Source organism: Erythrolamprus reginae, chromosome 5 (genome assembly GCF_031021105.1).
Source record: "Erythrolamprus reginae isolate rEryReg1 chromosome 5, rEryReg1.hap1, whole genome shotgun sequence".
NCBI classification, from domain to species: Eukaryota; Metazoa; Chordata; class Lepidosauria; order Squamata; family Dipsadidae; genus Erythrolamprus; species Erythrolamprus reginae.
The window spans coordinates 103,989,320-104,013,455 of NC_091954.1; the positions used below are offsets into that span (position 1 = coordinate 103,989,320).

At 39.5% G+C, this 24,136-nt stretch overlaps 1 protein-coding gene across 3 annotated transcripts in view; it reads left to right on the forward strand.

Annotated features, from left to right (window-relative positions):
• NLGN1 (neuroligin 1) overlaps positions 1-22,199 on the forward strand; it is a 636,614-nt gene extending 614,415 nt beyond the window's left edge. For 2 of the 3 annotated variants that reach the window (XM_070753653.1, XM_070753654.1), the window contains exons 4-6: positions 2,805-2,990; positions 14,699-15,488; positions 19,288-22,199. In XM_070753653.1, the coding sequence (XP_070609754.1) occupies positions 2,805-2,990; positions 14,699-15,488; positions 19,288-20,104 (1,793 nt within the window). In that variant the 3' untranslated portion in view covers positions 20,105-22,199. Of the gene's footprint in view, positions 1-2,804; positions 3,018-14,698; positions 15,489-19,287 lie in introns of all 3 variants that reach the window. The other variant, XM_070753652.1, reaches the window with a different exon arrangement.
• Positions 22,200-24,136: the final 1,937 nt, after the last annotated feature.

Below are 24,136 nucleotides of genomic sequence, written 5' to 3' on the forward strand. Positions count from 1 at the left end.
GCTGGGGGGCTTCCCAGCACCCCCCCGAACCCCGAACCTGGAAGTTCGGCAAAAGTTCGGGATTCGGGAGGTTGCTGGGAAGCCCCCCAGCCCGGCGGTCACATTTTAAAACAGCCCGGGGGCTTCCCAGGAGCCTCCCAATGCCGAACCCGGAAGTTCGGGTTTGGCGTTCGTAACTTGAAAAAAGTTCGTAAGAAGAGGCAAATTTTTTCTGAACCCCGGGTTCGTATCACGAATTGTTCGTAAGACGAGGGGTTCGTATCTTGAGGTACCACTGTACATATCATACGTACGTACATACATACATACAGTGATGGGCTGCCAAAATTTTTACTGCCGCACTGTGGGCATGGCTTATTTGTAGGTGTGTCTTGATGGTTGTGTGACCGGGGTAGGAGTGGCTTATCATCCATGTGACCAGGTGGGAGTGGCTTGAAAAATCATGTGACCTGGGAGTGCCTTAAAGGTCATGTGACTGGGTGGAAATATCTTAATGACCAAGATAGGTTTTCAAATAGATGCTTGGACTCGTTTTCAGTCAGTTCAGTCACATTATTTGAATAGCCACAAAAAGGACTGATGATAGACAGCATTATTTGTCGAGGAACACAGTAACACTTTCAGGTTTTGTACTCAACCCCCAAGGTTCAGTATGATAACAGATTAGGCAAGTAGCTCAATTTTCTTTAATTGCTATAAAAATCCAGTTCTAGATAATGATTAAAATGATTAAAGCATTTATGGGTAAAATATACTCTTTAATTATTTCCAATTTTAAAAGTAATTAAGGATCATAGAATCATAGAGTTGGAAGGGACCTCGAGGGTCATCAAGTCCAACCCCCTGCTCAATGCAGGATACATTAAACCATCCCAGAAAGATGACTGTCCAGTCTCTGTTTGAAGACCTCCAGTGAAGGCGAGCCCACCACCTCCTATGGCAAACTGTTCCACTGGTTTATCACCCTTACTGTTAGACAGTTTTTTCTGATATATAATCTAAATCTACTCCCTTGCAATTTCATTCCATTGTTTCTAGTCCTTCCATGCTGATCCCTCTGCTCTGTGACAGCCCTTCAGATATTTGTAGACAATTATCAAGTCTCCTCTCAATCTTCTCCTTTGGAGACTAAATGTCATAAGGGTACTAAGGTACGAAGCCCAGCGGCCGATAAGGTCCCACAGAGTTGGCCTTCTCTGGGTCCCGTCGACTAAACAATGATGTCTGGCGGGACCCAGGGGAAGAGCCTTCTTTGTGGCAGCCCTGGCCCTCTGGAATCAACTCCCCCCTCCTTGTCTTTCATAAATTGCTTAAGACCCACCTATATCGCCAGGCATGGGGGAATTGAGACATCTCCCCCAGGCTTATGTAGTTTTATGTATGGTATGCATGTGTTGCATGGTTTTTAAATGTTGGGTTTTTAATGTGTTTTCTTTTAAACATTTGATTTGTCACATTGTACATTGTTTTATTATTGTTGTGAGCCGCCCCGAGTCTGCGGAGAGGGACGGCATACAAATCTAATAAATTATTATTTTATTTATTTATTTATTTATTTATTTGTTTATTAGATTTGTATGCCGCCCCTCTCCGAAGACTTGGGGCGGCTCACAACAATAAAAACAATATTATAGCAAAACAAATCTAATATTAAAAGAAGCATTTAAAACCCTATCATATATTTAAAAACCAAACAGCACATTCATACCAAACATGAAATAAAATATAAAGAAGCCTGGGGGAAAGGTGTCTCAACTCCCCCATGCCTGGCGGTATAAATGAGTCTTGAGTAATTTACAAAAGACAAGGAGGGTGGAGGCAGTTCTAATCTCTGGGGGAAGTTGATTCCAGAGGGCCGGGGCCACCACAGAGAAGGCTCTTCCCCTGGGGCCTGCCAAACGACATTGTTTAGTCGACGGGACCTGGAGAAGGCCAACTCTGTGGGACCTTATCAGCCGCTGGGATTCATACCTTAGTACCCTTATGACATTTAGTTATCGGCTGCTGGGATTCGTGCGGTAGTAGGCGGTTCCGGAGGTACTCTGGTCCAATGCCATGTAGGGCTTTAAACACTTTGAATTGTGACCGGAAACTGATCGGCAGCCAATGCAGACCACGAGTGTTGTAGAAACGTGGGCGAATCTGGGAAGCCCCACGATGGCTCTCGCGGCTGCGTTCTGCACGATCTGAAGTTTCCGAACACTTTTCAAATACCTATTATTAGTATTATTAGTAGTATTATTATTAGTATTATTATTAGGATTCAATAAATAGTGCATAAGCTTACTACCCCCATTACTGCATACATACATACATACATACATACATACATACATACATACATACATACATACAGCACATAGCTAATACAGATACAAATGAAAACGACCTCAGCCAGACTGGCCTTTCCTGTGTCTGCTCAATGGGAAATGTAAATGATACCTAATGAGCTCCAACGTATGGCCTCCCTGAGCTTTAAAACAAATTGCAAGGGAAGTGTCAGTTAGCGTGCCACTCTGTACTGAAATCAGCCTTCGAAAGCCTTCAGTCATTTATAATGCATAGCGTCATTACAATAAATACCCAAGGATTTGTAGTGGGAATGATGAGTCATTTGTAAATGGTTGCAAAGTAGATAAAGAACAAAATGTATTTCCGTAGCGTTTAACTCCTGATACGTTTGAAAGCGGTTGGCCTGATGAAAACAGCTCAGCCGTAATCTGAAATGTGCAGTAATTTTTATTTTTCTCTAATGTGTTTTCTCTCCCCCCACCCCTCTTTCTTTCTTCTCTTTTGACTTGCAGGTTTCTTGAGCACTGGGGATCAAGCAGCTAAAGGGAATTATGGCCTTCTTGATCTCATTCAGGCCTTGAGATGGACTAGTGAAAATATTGGGTTCTTTGGGGGCGACCCGCTGAGAATAACTGTCTTTGGATCTGGCGCCGGCGGTTCATGTGTCAATCTCTTGACTTTATCCCATTATTCTGAAGGTAACCGTTGGAGCAATTCAACCAAAGGTATTATTGCAGGTTGCAAATTTTGATGATTTTGGTGTCTGCATGCCACCACCATGCCTACTCTGTCATGCTCTTGCATATATGTTCTTGATGTACCTAGATAGTGTCCTTCCACACCAAAAAATAAGTCCACTTTTGATTTGAGGTTACGTACTGTGCCTACAATTCATGCAAACTTAATTTCTATGTATTTCTTCTGCTGTAACAGTTTTTCTCTCTCCTATACATGTATGTATGTTTGTCTCTGTGTAATAGATTTAGTTGAGTTAGTTAGAAACATAGAACATTGATGGCAGAAAAAGACCTCATAGTCCATCTAGTCTCCCCTTATACTATTTCCTGTATTTTATCTTAGGATGAATATATGTTTATCCAAGGCATGTTTAAATTCAGTTACTGTGGATTTACCAACCACATCTGCTGGAAGTTTGTTCCAAGCATCTACTACTCTTTCAGTAAAATAATATTTTCTCATGTTGCTTCTGATCTTTCCCCCAACTAACCTCAGAATGTGCCCCCTGTTCTTGTGTTCACTTTCCTATTAAAAACACTTTCCTCCTGGACTTTATTTAACCCTTTAACATATTTAAATGTTTTGATCATGTCCCCCCTTTCCCTTCTGTCCTCCAGACTATACAGATTGAGTTCATTAGGTCTTTCCTGATAAGTTTTATGCTTAAGACCTTCCACCATTTTTGTAGTTTGTTTAGTTTAGCTAATCTAGTTTAGTTAGGCTTCAGGAAATTGTATAATAATTACAGTCACAAGTACAATCAGGGGGCATTGATAATTAAACCAACATATAAGCAACACACCTGCAATAGCAATGACACCTAGAGTTATATACCACTTTACAGTGCTCTACAGTCCTCCCTTAAGTGGTTTACAGAGTGAGCATATTTTCCCCAACAATTTGGGTCCTCGTTTTATCCACTTCGAAAGGATGGAAGGCTGAGTCAATTTTGAGCCTGGTGAGATTTGAACTGTCAAACTGCAGGCAACCGGCAGTCAGCAAAAGTAGACTGCAGTACTGCACTCTAACCACTGCGCCACCGGGACTCAATCATAATTCCAGAAGGGGTGTGAACTGAATAGTGCAGATGCAAATTATAAAGTGTTTGTTTGTTTGTTTATTAATGCATTACTTTTTTGTAGCAAAACACATTCCACAGTAAGCAGTAAGTAAATAAAAAAATGTAAAAATGCATTTTAATGGCATAATAATTGCCAGTTATTTATAAACTATATTAATATTTTCCCATTCATGAGCAAACATTTGGAAAATTATCAGCTGTGATCCACAACGTAATCTAGCTACACTGAGCTGTATGTCACTACCGTACTTACTGCATGAAGAAAAGGTTAATGGCATTTTGTATAAATATTTTTTTTTTATTTTTTGTATCGCACATTTCTATGTTGAGCAGTGTGCTCTCTATGTGTCCAAGATGTTAACATGCGAACATACATCATCGTCATTGTCATTACAGTCATATATACTGTATATATTAACAAATATTCAGTAACATATAAGCAAATATGCAATAACATCCATCATATTATATTGTCTTCCATTATGGTGTCAATTATATAACAATCAAAGTAAAATAATAAATAAATAAACAAATAAACCATCTGTTTTCCTTTTTCATATACACCATATTTCATTCAATTTTACAACTATAGTCCATCTCTTTCCATGTTCCTTCTCTTTCCTTCTTTTACCTTCTCCCCAAGGTTGATGGTATTGAAGACTCTGGATCCCTCATACTAGCTGCTTTTGCAGTTTGGTTCTTCTTTTCATGATTAAGTTATATACTGAGTATAACACATTTTTTTAAAAAAAATTCAATCCATATTGAAACCCACCATTATCTAATGTAACAATGTGGTTTCAAAGGCATGGATTCAAAGGAGATATTTTTTCATTTGGCAGTTTTTTACACAATGATGTGATGCCATGATGGCCAGCAGGGTAGGTGGGTTGGAAATGAGGATTAGATGAAATCATAATAATTACCATTATAATTTATTAGATTTCTAGACTCAGAGAGGTTCACAACAAAAACAGCAATATAACAAATCCAATATATTAAAAGGCATCTAAAAACCCATTATTAAAACCATGCAACACAATCATACCATACATAAACAATATAAGCCCAGGGGCATCTTCATTTCCCCATGCTTGGCAACATAGGTGGGTCTTCAATAGCTTACAAAATGCAAGGAGGGTGGGGGCAGTTCTGATCTCCGGGGGAAGTTGATTCCAGAGGGCCGGGGCCGCCACAGACAAGGCTCTTCTCCTGGAGCCCACCAGATGACATTGTTTAGTTGACAGGACCCAGAGAAGGCCAACTCTGTGGGACTTTATCGGTCGCTGGGATTCGTGCGGCAGAAGACAGTTCCGAAATCATGTCTATTAATGCCTACTGATCATAATTGGAAGATGTATTCAGATGTTTCTGATGGTTGAAAGAAGCCCATTCCTAAAGTCAAAGTTGTGAGCTTTCAAAAGTGTTTCAAAATCTCTTGAGACTCCATTAAAACTGTAAATTTGAAAAGCTGTATATTCAGTTTGATCCATCAATATTTTCTAAAGTTTTTAAACACATAGGTTGGAACAAAGGGTTTTTTTTCCTTGTCCTCATTAGAATTCGATGAAAGCAGAAGTACAGTTTATGGCAGCAAAACATTTTCTTGTGAGAAAGTAGGTGTATATTTTATTTCCATTTCTACATCTATGTCTTTCAAGATATCTAATAAGAAACATTTTCTGTAGCGAACGTTAGTGACATTTGCACCATTCAAAGTCTAGTTTATGATTGTAGGCCTATTTATGGCACAATTAATAGTAGGAAAATGGCAAACTCATTTACTATGAAGAAAATGAGCACTTATTTCAAGAAAGCTTTTATTTTGAATCTGTTGTAAATTACACCTGGTACCCAAGGAAAAGACTAAAATTATAGATATAGAGAGTTATTACTGTGGTTTTTACTTTACTCAGTATGTTTTGCTGCGTGGAAAGCTAGAAGCCAGGGAAAACATTAGCATCTACTATTTAGCACATTTATACCATTTACCATAAAATATAATAAAAAATAAAATAAAAAGCAAAAACAAAAACAACACTACTATCCACATTTTCTTTTCTATAGACTCGCTTGCAAGAAGAGAAACTAATAATAGGTTTCTCATGTTTTGTTAATATGGACTTACATACTTTAACATTGCAAATTTAACAAGAAACTTTTAAACGTTGAGAAAGGGCTGTCCAAAATAGCTCTGTTTAAATCAGTGTTCATCATTATAGAGAAAATTGGGGTGTGGGGGTGTGGGGGAGAATCATGCTTTTTATTGGACTATCACAATATCACGGCTTAAGCAGGTTGAGCTTTTCATGGGAAATCGTTTTAGTCTATTTTTAATTATTGAGTGAATCGTTTTGATGTAATAATCTGTGGCACCTTTATAGAAGCCTATGAAAAAAGTTTCCACTTAAAATTGGGATATAAATGACTCATTCATTCTCTGTCTTCTCTCTTCTTTTAATTTGTGTAATTTCAATCTCTTTGTGACAGCCTATGACTAATAATTACATTCAAATGGCAACTTACCTCTCTTTGCCCTCCAAACCAAAACCAGAACCACAATTTATTTCCAATTCTGATTTAGCAAGCAAGCCTAAATTACTGTTACAAGACTGGATGTACTTAGTAAATGATGGTCTGCCTGAATATTTGTTTGTTTGTTTGTTTTTGTTTGTTATGTTTATAGTATAAACATAAACAAAAGCAGGTAGCTATAGGTAAATTTGGACAGTAGGACAGGGACGGGAGGCACAATGGTGTGTAAAGCACTGTGAAGCTGTATATAAATAAGTCTAAGTGCTATTGCTATTGCTATTTTGAAATGCACCTGGTGTTTCCTGATGAATGTTCTCTTAGAAGCAAATGTTGCAAACTTCACTGCATCCACTTGGGAACCACTGCCATAGTAGATTTCAAGCATGAATCCGTTCGCTCTCTCACTGTTTAATTTTTTGAATTTCTTAGTACAGGGATGGCGAACCTTTTCTCCCTCGGGTGCAAAAAGATCACGTGTGCATGCTATCACACATGTATGAGTGCCCACACCCATAATTCAATGCCTGGGGAGGGCAAAAACAGATTCCCCCACCCATTGTCAGTGAAGGGCTACCAAAACCTTTACTAATCGTTAAATATTTTAATTAATTGGACTGTTGTGACTGTTTTTACTTGTTGTGAGCCGCCCCGAGTCTTCGGAGAGGGGCGGCATACAAGTCCAACTAATAAAATAAATAAATAAATAATAAACAAATAACACACTGTGGGCGTGGCTTATGCAGGACACCCTGCATTTTCTTTCAACATGTTTCAGTGCAAATTAGGTGCTCTGGGGCAGAGCTCCATTTTTGCTATCCCACTGCGTTCCCCTCGTCCAGGCAGTAGCCCATCCCTGGGTATCGTTAATTTCAGTGTCCTTTCTTGTATGAGATTACAAGCAGTTTTAGGTGCCAAGCTTTCATGCACCATCAGGAGAACTGACGAGGTTTCAAGGTTTTGCCAATATTGAATAATGTCCAGGTCCCTGTAGCTGTGTTGGGTTGCTGCCGGTTTGGACTGGTTCTTTAGAACTAGTTGCTACGACTCCAAGTTGAGAAAGAACCATTTTTCTATATCCATGAAAGTGGGCTTGTCCACCCACCCACCCCTGGGTTATACTCTGGTGGGGGTTCCTACCTTTTGCCGCTGCCAGAACACTCCCGGAGACCAGCGTAGGCACACACGTTTCTGCCGGGTGGGCGCCCACGTCTTTGTGTGAAGAACGGAGAACGGCTCAAAGAGAGGCAAGACATATGTAAGAGTGAATGAAGCCAACTTTATTTTACCACCCAGCTCTCTTATAATGAATGTTATCTCTTACACTACTTTAGCTATTACATGCGCAGTTTTACATGATGTGGTAACATGCATACAATGAATAATCCAGCATTGTTAATGTTGCAAGTGCAAGGACACAAGGACAGAACTTTAAGAGTAACTTTAGGGAGTCTTGTCAGCAGGCAAAGAATGTGCTTTGATGGTGGAAAGTCACTCCTGTTACATTTTGCTACAGGCTAGAATTTCCCCAGGCTTGAACTTTCCCAGGCCTACCAAGAACTCCATGTTTGCCAGGCTTGAGCAAAAAAACATGCTAACTTACACTAACAGTTTATAATGTGAACTGAGCATCCATGTGTGGCTTTGTGTCACATCTGGGCTTGCCCAACCATGTGACCTTTGACCCATAGAAGGAATACTGCACCGGAAGCCAAATGTTGTGTAAGGACAAGTATGAAAGCATGAGTTCGGCAATTTTCACCGATATTCTTGCTTCTGCACATGCACAAAAGCCAAATCTTGCATGGGTGCACACGTGAACATGTCAGGGGCTCAGAGATGCATGCACATCTCTGTTTGCGCTACCGGAACCCCAATCCCAGCTGTACCAGGTGCAACCTACTACTGGTTATACTAACCTTTTACCTCTGCTTCCAAAGCCCAGCTGATCAGGGGTGGCCGATTGAATTACTGCTCCGCAGCTGTTTCCTGTGCTCCTTGCCTAGTTTGCAATGTCAAAGTTCTATTTCCTCTGAACTTTGTACGCACATGCAGCAAAGCACACACTCAGGAAATCGGTTGTAAAGCCGGTGGCAATTCATCACTGCTTTGGAGTGTGTAGGCTGCTCATATGTCAGCCTTTTCAGTATCATTGCAACTTCAAATAGTAGTTAAATGAATTATTGTGAACAACCTGTACCTCTACTTATGAATGCCTCTACTTACAAACTTTTCTAGATAAGAACCGGGTGTTCAAGATTTTTTTTGCCTCTTCTCAAGAACCATTTTCCAGTTACAAACTCGAGCCTTCGAAACTGTAAACGGAAAAGGCAGGGAGAAGCCTCCATGGAGCCTCTCTAGGAATCTCCTGGGAGGAAACAGGGTCAGAAAAGGTGGGAGAAGCCTCCGTGGGACCTCTCTAGGAATCTCCTTGGAGGAAACAGGGCCAGAAAAAGTGGGGAGAAGCCTCCATGGGTCCTCTCTTGGAATCTCCTGGGAGGAAACAGGGCCGGAAAAGATGGGGAGAAGCCTCCATGGGGCCTCTCTAGGAATCTCCTGGGAGGAAACAGGGCCAGAAAAGGTGGGGAGAAGCCTCCATGTGTCCTCTCTTGGAATCTCCTGGGAGGAAAAAGGGACGGAAAAGGTGGGGAGAAGCTTCCATGGGGCCTCTCTTGGAATCTCCTGGGAGGAAACAGGACCGGAAAAGGCAGGGAGAAGCCTCCATGGGGCCTCTCTTGGAATCTCCTGGGAGGAAACAGGGCCGGAAAAGGCGGGGAGAAGCCTCCATGGGGCCTCTATAGGAATCTCCTGGGAGGAAACAGGGCCGGAAAAGTTGGGGAGAAGCCTCCATGTGTCCTCTCTTGGAATCTCCTGGGAGGAAACAGGGCTGGAAAAGTTGGGGAGAAGCCTCCATGTGGCCTCTCTTGGAATCTCCTGGGAGGAAACAGGGCCGGAAAAGGTGGGGAGAAGCCTCCATGTGGCCTCTCTAGGAATCTCCTGGGAGGAAACAGGGCCTCCATCCTCCCTGTGGTTTCCCCAATCGCATGCATTATTTGCTTTACATTGATTCCTATGGGAAAAGTTGCTTCTTCTAACAAACTTTTCTACTTAAGAACCTGGTGACGGAACGAATTAAGTTCATAAGTAGAGGTACCACTGTACTTGCATAAGATCTTTTTGGAACGTTTAAACTTTCCACTGCCTTTAAATGATGCTGAGAACTATTAAATCGCATGGTCCTGTTTTTCTAGTCAGGGAGATCATTCCTTGACTGCAGAGAAGGATTCTTATTTTCCAATTTATTTTTTTGATTCTCACCTGTCAGGTTCTTGAAGTCACATTCATTCAATTAAAATACCTTATTTTACGATTGCCTGACTGGCCTCTACAGTTAATTGCTTATGCTGCTCTAATCCTTCAAGAGAAGTGCTTCCAAATATATAGGACTGTAGGAGAAAAGTCACACCTTTGAATCAATAAAGCAGCCGAATCTTTCTCTAGCTCCACAACATTAATTCCTAATCTACTCCAGGTTGTTTTTGAGATTTCACCTTTGAACCATGGGTATGTAAGAGAAAAGCTTTGGATTGCTCCGAAATGCCTCTGAAAAAGAATGTGTAGAAAACCTAAAGTGATGTAACATGCATTTCATGCATTTCCTGATAGATTCAATAGCAAGTTAGAAATTATTTAAATATACCCACAGAGAAACATGCATACACACATTTATTTATTTATTTATTTATTTATTTTGTCCAATACACAATGAAGGTTATACAGAATATACTCGTAGAATATATCACAGAAAGAACAGAAGAGAACATATAAGAATAAAATATGTCAATGAAGGATAGAGGAGAAGATATAGGAATAGAAGAAAAGATATAGGAGATATAGGAGAAACAATTGGACAGGGGATGGAAGGCACACTGGTGCATTTATGCACGCCCCCTTACTGACCTCTGAGAAATCTGCAGAGGTCAATTGTGGATAGTCTAAGGGTAAAATGGTTGGGGGTTAGGGGATGACACTACGGAGTCCGGTAATGAGTTCCACGTTTCGACAACTCGATTACTAAAGTCGTATTCCTTACAGTCAAGTTTGGAGCGGTTAATATTAAGTTTGCATCTGTTGCGTGCTCTTGTGTTGTCGTGGTTGAAACTGAAGTAGTCATTGACCGGTAGGACATTGCAGCATATGATCTTGTGGGCAATACCAAAATCGTGTTTTAAGTGCCGTAGTTCTAGGCTTTCTAGGCCCTGGATTGTTAGTCTATTTTTGTAGGATATTCTGTTTCGAGTGGAGAAGTGAAGGGCTCTTCTGGTGAAATATCTTTGGATATTTTCAAGGGTGTTGATGTCTGAGAGGTGGTATGGGTTCCAGACAGATGAGCAGTAGTCTAGGATGGGTCTGGCAAAAGTTTTGTAGGCTCTCGTGAGTACTATGAGATTGCCTGAGCAGAAGCTGTGTAGGATCAGGTTAACAACTCTAGAAGCTTTTTTGGCGATATTGTTGCAGTGAGATTTAGCACTTAGGTCATTCAATATTAGTATTCCAAGGTCTTTTACTGAGGGTGGGTTGGCAGTGAGAGATTGTTTATTCAGTTCGTATGTGCGGTTTGGATTCTTTTTGCCGATGTGGAGGGTAGAGCATTTGTTGGTTGATATTTGAAGTTGCCAGGTGTTAGACCAGTCTGAGACAAAGTCCAGGTCTTTTTGGAGAGTGAGTATGTTGTCAGTGGTGTTGAAAAGTTTCACATCATCAGCAAAAAGAACACAGTTGCTTTCGATATGGTCACAGAGGTCATTGATGTAGAGAATGAAGAGAGTAGGACCTAGTACGCTTCCCTGGGGAATGCCACTTATGACAGGGACGGGGTACACCCACAGAGAAATATGCATACACACATTTATTTTTTAATTTTGTCCAATACACAATGAAGGTTATAGAGAATATACTCATACCCTGTTTCCCCGAAAATAAGACATACCCCGAAAGTAAGGCATGTCAGAGGTTTTGCAGAATTTGTTAATATAAGGCACCCCCCCCCCCCCGAAAATAAGGCGTAGTCAAGTTTACATACAGTACGGTGGAAAAACATATGGTACCATTCAAAGCTGTTCATAGCGGTACCGTAATAATATGGCGTCCCCTGCTGGCCCCTTCCATTGCTTTGTACTGTCCAGTACAGCAGACACAGTCTGCTGCTGTCTCACCGCCATTACAGTCTCCACTACAGTGTGTAGACTGTAGTTCCTCTGGTGGCCGGAAGCTGCAATAGCGGGAATATACTGTTGTACCATATAAGTGCCGTCGTTTGTGTGTGTGTGTGCCATACTGACAGGTACCGTACCGTAATCAGTGTACTGTACAGTACACTTTCTTTGGGGGTGTCAGCTTTTCTGCCTGTGAATTTGTCTTATTTGAGAAATATAAGGCACCCCTGAAAATAAGACATAGCACAACTTTTGGAGCAAAAATTAATATAAGACAGTGTCTTATTTTCGGGAAAACACGGTAGTAGAATATATCACAGAAAGAATAGAAGAGAAGATATAAGAATAAAATATATCAATGAAGGATAGAGAAGATATAGGAATGGAAGAAAAGATGTAGGAGATATAGGAGAAACAATTGGAGAGGGGATGGAAGGCACACTGGTGCACTTATGCACGCCCCTTACTGACCTCTGAGGAATCTGCAGAGGTCAATCGTGGATAGTCTAAGGGTAAAATGGTTGGGGGTTAGGGGATGACACTACGGAGTCCGGTAATGAATGCCACGCTTTGACAACTCGATTACTAAAGTCGTATTCTTTACAGTCAAGTTTGGAGCGGTTAATATTAAGCTTGAATTTATTGTGTGCTCTTGTGTTGTCGTGGTTGAAGCTGAAGTAGTCTTGACAGGCAGGACATTACAGCATGCGATCTTGTGGGAAATACTTAGATCGTCGTAGTTCTAAGCTTTCTAGATCCAGGATTGTAAGTCTAGTTTTGTAGTGTATTCTGTTTCGACTGGAGGAGTGAAGGCCATGACATTATAGCAGTCATGGCAAACCTATGGCATGGGTGCCACAGGTGGCACACGGAGCCATATCTGAGTGCCCTATGTCAGCTCCAGCGTGCATGTGTGCCCTGGTCAGCTGATTTTGGGGGTTGTTTTCAGCCATTTTTGCTCTCCCCAGGCTTCAGGAAAGCCCCCTGAACCCTGGGAATGGTGAAAAAATAGCCAATGAGCCTACTGGAGGTCTGAAGGCTTCAGTGAGGCCAGTTCACATGCGCAGGGGAACAGTGTGTGGGGTTCTGCGAATACCTGGGGGGCAGTGCGTGGGTTGTACATATGTGTGGGTGTAGGGCATTGCATTATGGATGTGGGCACCCACATGCATGCTATCGTGCATGCACAAACCTTTTTGGAACACGATCCAAAAATGGTTCACCATCACTACACTATAGCAATAGCATTTAAACTTATATACCGCTTGTTAGTACATTGGTACTCACCTGTATTGGGGTTGCCATGTAGTAAACTACCAATGGTCGTCTATGCAAAGAAGTAATATGTCTTTAAGAGCTTTGGCTGGTTTGGCCATAAGAGGGCGCTGGTACCATTCCCTATGGGGGGAGTTATCTTTGAGAGTAGCTGTGTGGGATTTGTACTCTGTTGTTGATATTTGTATATATTTGTAAATAATACTTTGTTAAATACTAAGTCTGTGTATTTACTGGTTAACCCACATAATTAAACCACTGCTATCACTCTGCTGTGTGTATGTCAACGGTTTCACTCAGGGCTGCACAAAGACATACTAACACCGCTTCATAGTGCTTTTAAAGCCCTCTCTAAGTGGTAAGATTTTAAAACCAGTTCAACTTTTGGCTTAATCCAAACTTAGGAAACATGATAAAATATGTCACTGAATGGTTTTCTATGGTTTGTATTAAACTCTATGATATAAGTAACCAACAGAGAAGCAACAAGCTATAAATAAAATAAATTAAGCACAGATTCACAAGGCTTTCTGGTTAAAAAAAAAAAAACTTCCTGTAGCATTTCATGTAACCATGCTTCAAAAAGTGGCACATTCTTCCTGAATTATACCTTGAAAGAGAGCAACAAATCGTTGTACATTAATCTTTTGCAGCACTGTTTCAACCTCCACTAAATTATCTAGGCCGTATGCAAACACCTAGAATAACACTGTGCAATCAATTGTTCCCCATTTCATATATTTATTTTCTTTCTTTTCCCCACTTAAATATCTCAGAATTGGCAGTTGACTACTGCACATTGATGGAAAGTTAAATATCTCTCTGATTTAAAAAAAAAAGCTTGCAAAAAATGAACTGAGATTTTATTCCTTGTCTGACTTGGCTTATTACCAAAACTGTAGTTTATCCTATTTGTTTCCTTATTCAGTCTTCTGGAAACTGGGAGGGAAGCTTTTTCATAAAATATGAATCCCCATTTTTAGCAATTTGAAAAGGGGGCTCCTTCAAATTGGATAATGAAGTATGCCACAAAGCTTGGTTAAACGCATAATCAGGATTTTTAAAAATCAGTATGTTTGTAGTTGCTAATAGTTATTTTCAAAGTTTTATATGGAAGCAGCCTTCTAGTAGATTGTGCTCTCTTTCATTATTATTTTATAATAATTATGTGTAGCTCATATTTGGACATGTATGTTGCATACTTTAGTTGTCCATTTTTCAACCGATCGAGTTTTTCTTCTTCCTACTGTTCGCTTTCTCGTCTTTTTCTATATTTTTTTCTTTCCTAATTACCTATAGAAATAGTAGGAAGGACGTTAGAGGAGCTACTCCTGCCATACACAGTCTCAGTAGTTGTCTTGAAAGGTTCATTGGATCATTAATACCACATTATACAAAATGTTCCCTATCCGCCAGTCTTCTTCAGCTGTGTGGTAGTAGTATTTGTGCGAGTACTAATTATATTGTAATGCTGAAATCTTAATTCAGATACTTTAAGCATGTGATCTATTATCCTCATCAAGTAACATTTTCCACTAACTTTATCCTCTACTTTATCACACAGGACTTTTCCAAAGAGCAATAGCTCAAAGTGGAACAGCTCTTTCCAGCTGGGCAGTCAGTTTTCAGCCCGCCAAATATGCCAGGATGTTAGCAACAAAAGTTGGATGCAATGTATCGGACACCGTAGAATTAGTAGAATGTCTACAGAAGAAACCATTTCGAGAACTTGTCGATCAGGATATTCAACCGGCCCGATACCACATAGCCTTTGGTCCAGTTATTGATGGGGATGTGATACCAGATGACCCTCAGATACTGATGGAACAAGGAGAATTCCTCAATTATGACATTATGTTGGGTGTTAACCAAGGAGAAGGGCTCAAATTTGTGGAAAACATTGTTGACAGTGAAGACGGCATATCTGCTAGTGATTTTGACTTTGCTGTCTCAAACTTTGTCGATAACTTATATGGATACCCGGAAGGCAAAGACATTTTGAGAGAAACTATTAAATTTATGTACACAGATTGGGCAGACAGACACAATCCTGAAACAAGAAGAAAAACACTCTTGGCTTTATTTACCGATCACCAGTGGGTTGCACCAGCAGTGGCTACCGCTGATCTTCATTCAAACTTTGGATCGCCTACATATTTTTATGCCTTCTATCACCATTGCCAAACAGATCAGGTTCCTGCATGGGCAGATGCTGCTCATGGAGATGAAGTTCCGTATGTATTAGGAATTCCCATGATTGGTCCCACTGAATTGTTTCCTTGTAATTTTTCAAAAAATGACATCATGCTAAGTGCAGTGGTGATGACCTATTGGACCAACTTTGCAAAGACTGGGTAAGTCCTGGAGTAGTACCTAGATGTTCACGTAGATCAAGAACCAATCAACAAGATCATAGTTCCCCATCACACCATACAATATTACATATTATATTATAAAATATTATAGATATTATAGGTATATATAATATTATTTATATATATACTGTTATATATATATAAAGGCTCTTTTCCTTTTCACTTATCAACAAAAATATGCAACCATGTAAATTATAGTTTGTCGACTATAAAAACAATTTGTGTGCCTTGGAATGGCCCCTGTGTGGGACCGAGGGGCAAAAGGAAAGGAAAGTTGCTATCTCCCATATTTGGGGATACCAGGATGATTTCGACAGAAAATCAACCACATGGCTCTTCCCTGGTAAAAGCTGATTCAGAGGCGAGCCTGCAGCATAGAGTAACCTGTGTGTAATATACTGCCTTGCATGCAGCACGCTACAGGTTCAAATCCCAGTAGGGTATGTCTGACTGATGAGACCATAACAAGTTCGAAATATATCTATAACAGGCTCCCTTCCTTTTTACTTCTCAGTAAAAATATGTAATCATATATGTGTGTGTGTGTGTACATATATACATACATACATATACATACACAAACACACATACACACAATATATATGTATATGTATGTATCACATGTTTTTGCTTAATTTTTAAAATTAAGGGAGACTAGGATAGCACTATTTCAGACTTGTTCTGGCCTCATCAGCTAGCCATACCCTTACTGGGATTTGATCCTGTAGCTTCTGCCTTGTAAGGCAGAGAATTAACCTCTAGGCCACAGGATCTGATCCCTTCAGCTTTGTATATATGTATGCATATGTATAGAGGTATGTGTATATATGTATATGTATATACATATATACACATACATATATATACAGTGGTACCTCTGCCTAAGAACGCCTCTACTTAGAAACTTTTCTAGGTAAGAACCAGGTGTTCGAGATTTTTTTGCCTCTTTTCAAGAACCATTTTCCACTTACAAACCCGAGCCTCCGAAACTGTAACCGGAAAAGGTGGAGAGAAGCCTCTGTGGGGCCTCTTTAGGAATCTCCTGGGAGGAAACAGGGCCTCCACCCTCCCTGTGGTTTCCCCAATCACACACATTATTTGCTTTTATATTGATTCCTATGGGAAAAATTGCTTCTTCTTACAAACTTTTCTACTTAAGGACCTGGTCACGGAATGAATTAAGTTCGTAAGTAGAGGTACCATTGTATTCCCCACAAGCCCTAACAAATTCACTGGAAAAGAAAACTATTTCTGATGAAGGATCATTAAAATTTACAGTTGATTGAATTTTAATCCTCTGACCATTTTCTCTCATATAGAAAAAAAACCACCTCCTTTCTTTTCTGCTTCAGGCAGAAAGGAGTAGGAGACAGATGTTTGAGAAAGGTGGGTAGAACTCATTTGGAGGAATTCTAGCAAGATCTGATGATAAATAACCTCCAGCACATGTACCAGTGTATATAAAGGGACAAATTGCAGTGAATTGATTGATGCATAGATAACATATCTACAGCAGCAGTAAGTGAACAAATAACCCTGCATTATAAGGTCATTGCAGGGCAGAGGTGAGTTTTAGCAGGTTCTGATCCATTTTGGAGAACTGGTAGCAGAAATTTTGAGTAGTTTGGAGAACTGGTAAATGCCATCTTTGACTTGTCCCACTCCTATCGATTCTTTGCCTCCCGAGTCCCAGCTGATTGGGTGGAAATGGGGATTTTGCAGCAGCCTTCCCCTGGAGAGGGGAGGGAATGGCGATTTTACCATATCCTTCCACTGCCATTCCCACCAAGCCACGTCTACCAAGCCACGCCCACAGAACTAATAGTAAAAATGTTTGAATCCTACCACTGCTATACTCCTTTTGAATATCAGAGTGTAACCCAGAAAATAATCCAAGTTCAGTCACTGCTTCTGCAAATAAGAAAAAAGAAACCTACTAAAGAACCACTGTAAATCAGTAATTCATACATTACCTAGAAGGTTCCAGCTGATCGGGAGGAAATTGGATTTTGTAGAATGGAGATTTTGCAGTATCGTTCCCCTACCAAGTCACACTAAGCCACGCCCACAGAACTGGTAGGGGGGAAAAATTGAATCCCACCATTGTCACAGGCATTACAATGAGTTGATAAATTCAGAATCTTGGAATAGTCTGAAAGTCCTTCTTGTAGTTACAATGTTGCCAGCAGGTAGCATGAAAATAATTGCTTGATTTATGGCTGCAAACACATCCATTGCTACCATACTTCATGTAACATTAAAAAAAAAAAAATTAAAGTATTTGAGACAGATTATTCATGAAAGATTGGATAAAGACAATCTTCACCTTCAAAATTATTATCTTCGTCAAAATTAACTCGAGGCTCGACTACTGTAACACTCTCTACATGGGGCTACCTTTGAAAAGGGTTCGGAAACTTCAGATCGTGCAGAATGCAGCTGCGAGAGCAATCATGGGCTTTCCCAAATATGCCCATGTTACACCAACACTCCGCAGTCTGCATTGGTTTCCGGTCACAATTCAAAGTGTTGGTTATGACTTATAAAGCCCTTCATGGCCGCGGACCAGATTATCTCAGGGACCGCCTTCTGCTGCACGAATCCCAGCGACCAGTTAGGTCTCACAGAGTGGGTCTTCTCCAGGTCCTGTCAACTAAACAATGCTGCTTGGCGGGACCCAGGGGAAGAGCCTTCTCTATGGCAGCCCCGGCCCTCTGGAACCAACTCCCCCCAGAAATTAGAATTGCCCCCACCCTCCTTGCCTTTCGTAAGCTGCTTAAAACCCACCTCTGCCACCAGGCATGGGGGAATTGAGATACTCTTTCCCCCTAGACCTTTACAATTTTATGCATGGTATGTCTGTATGTATGTTTGGTTTTTATATTAATGGGTTTTTAATCGTTTTTGGTATTGGATTATTATTGTATGCTGTCTTATTATTGCTGTTAGCCGCCCCGAGTCTCCGGAGAGGGGCAGTATACAAATCCAATAAATAAATAAATAAATAAAATACAAACAAGTAAATAAGCTCAAGGATGAAAATTGGCTTTACTGCTAAATCAGAGATATGAAAGAAGTTTAGGTTGGACAGGTACTTATATTTAGAGACTTTTTACAAACACACAAATATAATTTTTGCATAAAAATATATATACCAATGGCTTAAAACATATTTTAGTGGAAATAAACAGGTAATAACAATAGCAGAATTTGTTAAATTTATTTATTTATTTGGTTGGATTTCTCCCTTCCCCCTTCTCCACAGACTAAATAACTTGAATAAAAATGGTCAGACTAATGGCTAATATACAATATGCATTATAGACTGGCTTTAAATGAAACTAAATTCCCACCAGAGATAACCAGCCAGCTATTATAGGAAAACAATTGTTTGAACCTTGATTTTGCTAATGCAATATTATATTATTGCACTCGTATATTATTGTTGTGAAGCTAATAATAATGCTAATCAGGATGATGAACATGACATAATGGAACCTGAACTGAATCTTTTTGTTATATTTTTCTCTGTGCTTAGAAAAAATTGGATCTAGATTTAAAATACTTAAAATAATGAGTTTTAATTTAGCAGTGAACTTAGTTCCATTCATTTCATGGAGTCTGTTTTTAATATGACTAAGGCTCAATGTTAGTCATATTCCTAATTCATCCTAATTTAATGTGTTTTGTGAGATGTCCTGCTAAGCAGGTAAAAATACTTTTAAAAGAAATAGCAATTTTTTTAAAAAAAGCTTGACATTTCCTGTTTTCCTCTTAGGGATCCCAATCAACCAGTTCCACAAGACACTAAGTTCATCCACACAAAACCTAATCGCTTTGAGGAGGTAGCATGGACCAGATACTCTCAAAAAGATCAACTTTATCTTCACATTGGATTAAAACCACGAGTGAAGGAACATTACAGAGCTAACAAGGTGAATCTGTGGTTGGAACTAGTACCTCACCTGCACAATCTTAATGACATTTCACAGTATACCTCTACAACAACTAAAGTGCCATCAACTGATATTACTTTCAGGCCAACCCGGAAAAATTTGGTACCTGTAACATCAGCTTTTCCTACAGCCAAGCAAGATGATCCCAAACAACCACCGAGTCTAATTTCAGGAGATCAGAGAGACTATTCCACGGAGTTGAGTGTCACCATCGCTGTGGGAGCATCTTTGTTGTTCTTGAACATTTTAGCCTTTGCAGCATTATACTACAAAAAGGACAAGAGGAGACATGATGTCCATCGGAGATGTAGCCCCCAGCGTACAACTGCCAATGATCTCACCCACGCACAAGAAGAGGAAATAATGTCCCTCCAAATGAAGCACAGTGACTTGGGTCATGAATGTGAATCCATTCATCCACACGAGGTGGTTCTTAGGACCGCCTGCCCCCCAGACTACACACTAGCTATGAGAAGGTCACCTGATGATATTCCTTTAATGACCCCCAATACGATTACGATGATTCCAAACACTATACCTGGGATTCAACCCTTACACACATTTAATACATTTACAGGTGGACAGAACAGCACTCTGCCCCATCCACATCCTCATTCACATTCAACAACTAGGGTATAGCCAAACAAGAGGATATGAACTTTTATTTTTTGGGGTGGATTCCAGTGGGTTATAATTGCTGAAGACTTAACTTGGCTTTCAACCCTACAAGACTCTTATTATTTAAATTTGGAGAAATAGTATGTGAATATACATATCGAGAACTCGAGGGAGTTGGGGGGAAAATGAATTGTACATATATACAAATGAACTTTAAAAAAAAAGAGAAAGCAATTGCTTGAAGCAATTGCCTTGAATGGTACTTTTTACATTCACACTCTATTAATTATTATTTTTTTGAGGGTTTAAGTTACATGATGGAATTAGGCACGTGCAAAACAGGAGTGGGAGAGAAACTACAGCTGAATTTTTTTAAAAAAGTTCTATAAATATGCACAAGAGACACATTGATGGAATGTCACATCATTTGCACCGGTTTTTATTTGGAACTGTTTTCTTGTGTAGACCATATTTATACCTTTGAATCAGTGTCCAAAGCATCAGAGCTGTTCAAGGCCTTAGGTACAAGCTCGTGTGCTAAGATCTGCCAGGGTTTTTTGGTTGTTGTTTTTTTTAACCATGTTCTGAAAATCTGGCAGCTTCAATATTATCACACAAGTGCTGTCGGAATAAACATTGTGGGAATAAAGGAACTGAATATTTTTTCGCACAACGTGCATGATAATTTATTATGCTTGGTGGGTGTGCTGCTGATTAAGCTGTCATTAAAATATTTTCTCATGTCATTGGAGTGTCCAACAGAAACTCATTTCCTTGATTGGCCTAAGTGAAGGAAGGTTTGTTTTCTAAGGGGTGGGGAAGGAAATTGTAAATAAACCCCTGCCTTCCATTAATAGAGGTCTCTGCAGTAGTTTCTAGAGAGAGATTTGATGGTATGTGCCAATTTTTCCCAACTCAAGGTCCTCCAGATGCATTGGGCTTATTTTTGGTGCAAAATTGACAGTGGTCCAAGATATCTGATGGACAACATGTTGAGAAAATATCCTCTAAGGGTTCTGCATTGAACTAATGTGAAACGTAAATGCAATGGTAATCTCTCCCTACTCCATCACCACCAAAATTTAATAGGGTGTCTTTTGATGAACTAAACCCCATTTGGGTCTAGTTTCATTACAATCTCTTCCACATACATCCGTAATAGTTCAATGAACAGAACTACAACCACATCAAAAGAACAAGGAAGGTTCCAAGATTTATTTGCTTAGGAATATGTTGCCAGAGGTAAAAGTGACCTTGCCGAAAATGATCACAACAAATACAACTTTCACGAATTCATAGGGCCAATTATATTGCATGAGGATGTACACAATTTCCAAGTTACTCCCTTTTTTGCTTTGTGTACCATCAGAGTGTACAAGAAAGGAGATTCCTGTACTTTATTAGATACTGCAATTGGAATAATAATGTGGAATAATCTGGAAATGTTTAATTCTGCATCTTGTTTAATATTGTCTGGATCTGAAAAGAAAAGTAGGCTAAAATGACAGGATGTTTTTGCCCCTTTGCCCTTACGGTTACTTTTCAATTTTTTTTAAAAAAAATGGTCTGTTGTGGTCATTTTAAAAAAAAAGTTTGTATGTGTAATCATACATTTATATATTTAAAAAAGAGGAAAAAATTAAGATGGACTTAAGAGCACAGCCCTGGTGATTACAGTTTCTCTTTTCCTGTATTATATTTCTATTAGAGTACAGTTATGTGATTTTTATTTTATTTTGCATTTTTTCAAATGACTAGCAATTTTGATAGTTTGTAAGATAACGCGCAGAACTTTCTCTGACAAACTAACTGCAGTAACAGAAAATGTTTCTTTTCAGTTACTCTTTTTCAAGATTGAAAGCTTATTACACATACAACAAATTGTATACAACTTGACGGGGACAATTCTTTGTACTTCAGGGCCACTAACGCTGGCTCTACTGAGTGAAAAAAATAAAAAGCTAATCTGAATAATGAACATTATAATTATTCCAATGCTAAGAGACCTGGTTATCTGCTCATTAAAGAGCCGAAGTGTTTATTGCTGTTTTGTCATTTTTTAAAAAATGAAGTAATGGTAACTGTCTCAGAATAAAGAGTTATTTCTTGAGATCAATCTGGCTTTTGAAGACTTTTGTATGCTTCTACGAGATCAGATGTATTTGTATAGACCTCAGTCTATGTTTGGATCACTTTCTCTCTGGTTATGAATATTGAAGTCATTAGCTGTGACCCATTGTATACTTGCAGGGTAGGATCTGTCACCAAACTTTTATAATGTATAGGATTAGGATCCTTGATTTTCCAATAATATTTCCCAATATGGGTTCAAAAAAAGTGTTTGCAAATTATTTCATGCACACAGACACATATCATATTTTGTCCCTGCCACCACAAAAAAAAGCATTTTTCTGCAAAAAGAAAACATTTGATCAAGCTTAAATGTTATCAGCGACCCTGGCAAAAACAGGTAGTCCTTGACTTATGACCACAATTGAGCCCCACATTTTTGTCGTTAAGTGAATTTTGCCCCATTTTAAAACCTTTCTTTGCACCAATTGTTAAGGGAATCTCTGCAGTTGTTAAATTAGGAACATGGTTGTTAAGTAAATCTGGATCCCCCATTGATTTTGCTTGTCAGAAGGTCAGAAAAGGGTGTCACATGACTCCAGGACATTGCAAATGTCATAAATATGAGTCAGTTGCCTAGTACGGCATGTCAAGCTTTTCAGCTTTCAATTTCCAAACATTAAGGGTGCTCAGAAAGTTGTGACATATCTTGGAGATCGTAGAGATATTTTGGTTACTCTAATTTAGCTGTGCTTGGTAAGTAATATTGGAATAAATCTTCATCAGTTCCAAGTGAGGATAAAGACACTGGAAACATGGGGGCTGATTGAAAAGATGGTTTATTGGTGGATAGGACCACATGGATTTAAGGACCTGGGCAGCTGACCACATGGAGAAAAGAAGGAGTATTATTTTTACCCTCTCTTGGGACTTGCCCTTGAGCTTCCTGTTCCTGTGGCAAGGACATGGGTTGTATTAGTTGCTGTCAGACTCCCATGGGGCTACACAAGGTTTTATGAGTCAAGCTTGGTTGAAACTTAGGTTGATGCAATGCAGTTCCTATTGTAGCCGAATCGGTTTGCTCTGAAGGATAATCCCATCATTCTGGAGCTGAAGGCCTTTTGTCTTGTAGATAGACTGTTCCAGTCCTTCTGGGACTATTAAGAAAGGTATGAGGCTGCTTTCCAAAAGCCTGTTTATTCTTTTCTCATCTAGGGAAATGTAATAAAATATTCTGCCTTTCCCAAAATATTTCATTCATCTAGGAGAGGGGTTTTGGGTACTAACTTTTTACAGTAACTACATAAATACTATAACTCTTTAGCATTTTGTTTGTTTCCTTTGAAAGCCAAGGGTCTGAATTTTGATCATGGAGATGCTGCAATGATCATTTTTTCAGCATCGTTGTAACTTTGAATGGTCACTAAATGAACTGTTGTAAGTTGAGAACTACCGGTACATGTGTGTGTATATATGTTTGGAATATACTGTATATATATCACTTATCAGCAAAAATGTGACATGTATATTATAGTTCATTGACTATAAAAACAATTATCTTCCTTTGGATATGACCCCAGGTGGAACCAAGAAGCAAAGAGGAAAGCAGGATACTTCCTCCCATATTTGGGTACACCAGGGTGATTCGACTGAAAACAAACATATGCTTCTTCCCTGGTACAAGTTGATTCAGAAGCGAGCATGTAGCCTAGAGGTTAAAATCCTGCTTTGCAGGCAGAAGTCTACAGGTTCAAATCCTGATAAGAGTATGTCTAGCTGATGAGAACATAATAAGCATGAAATAGATCTATTCTAGTCTCCTTTCCTTATCAGCTAAAATATGTTCACATACACACACATACACTCATATCCAAACATTTCTTTTAACTGTATTTAAAATTAATACAGATTAAGATTGATTATCTCAGTGATCAAAACGAATCACCTTTTTCAGATGCCTTTTTCTGCTGTTTCCCCCAGTAG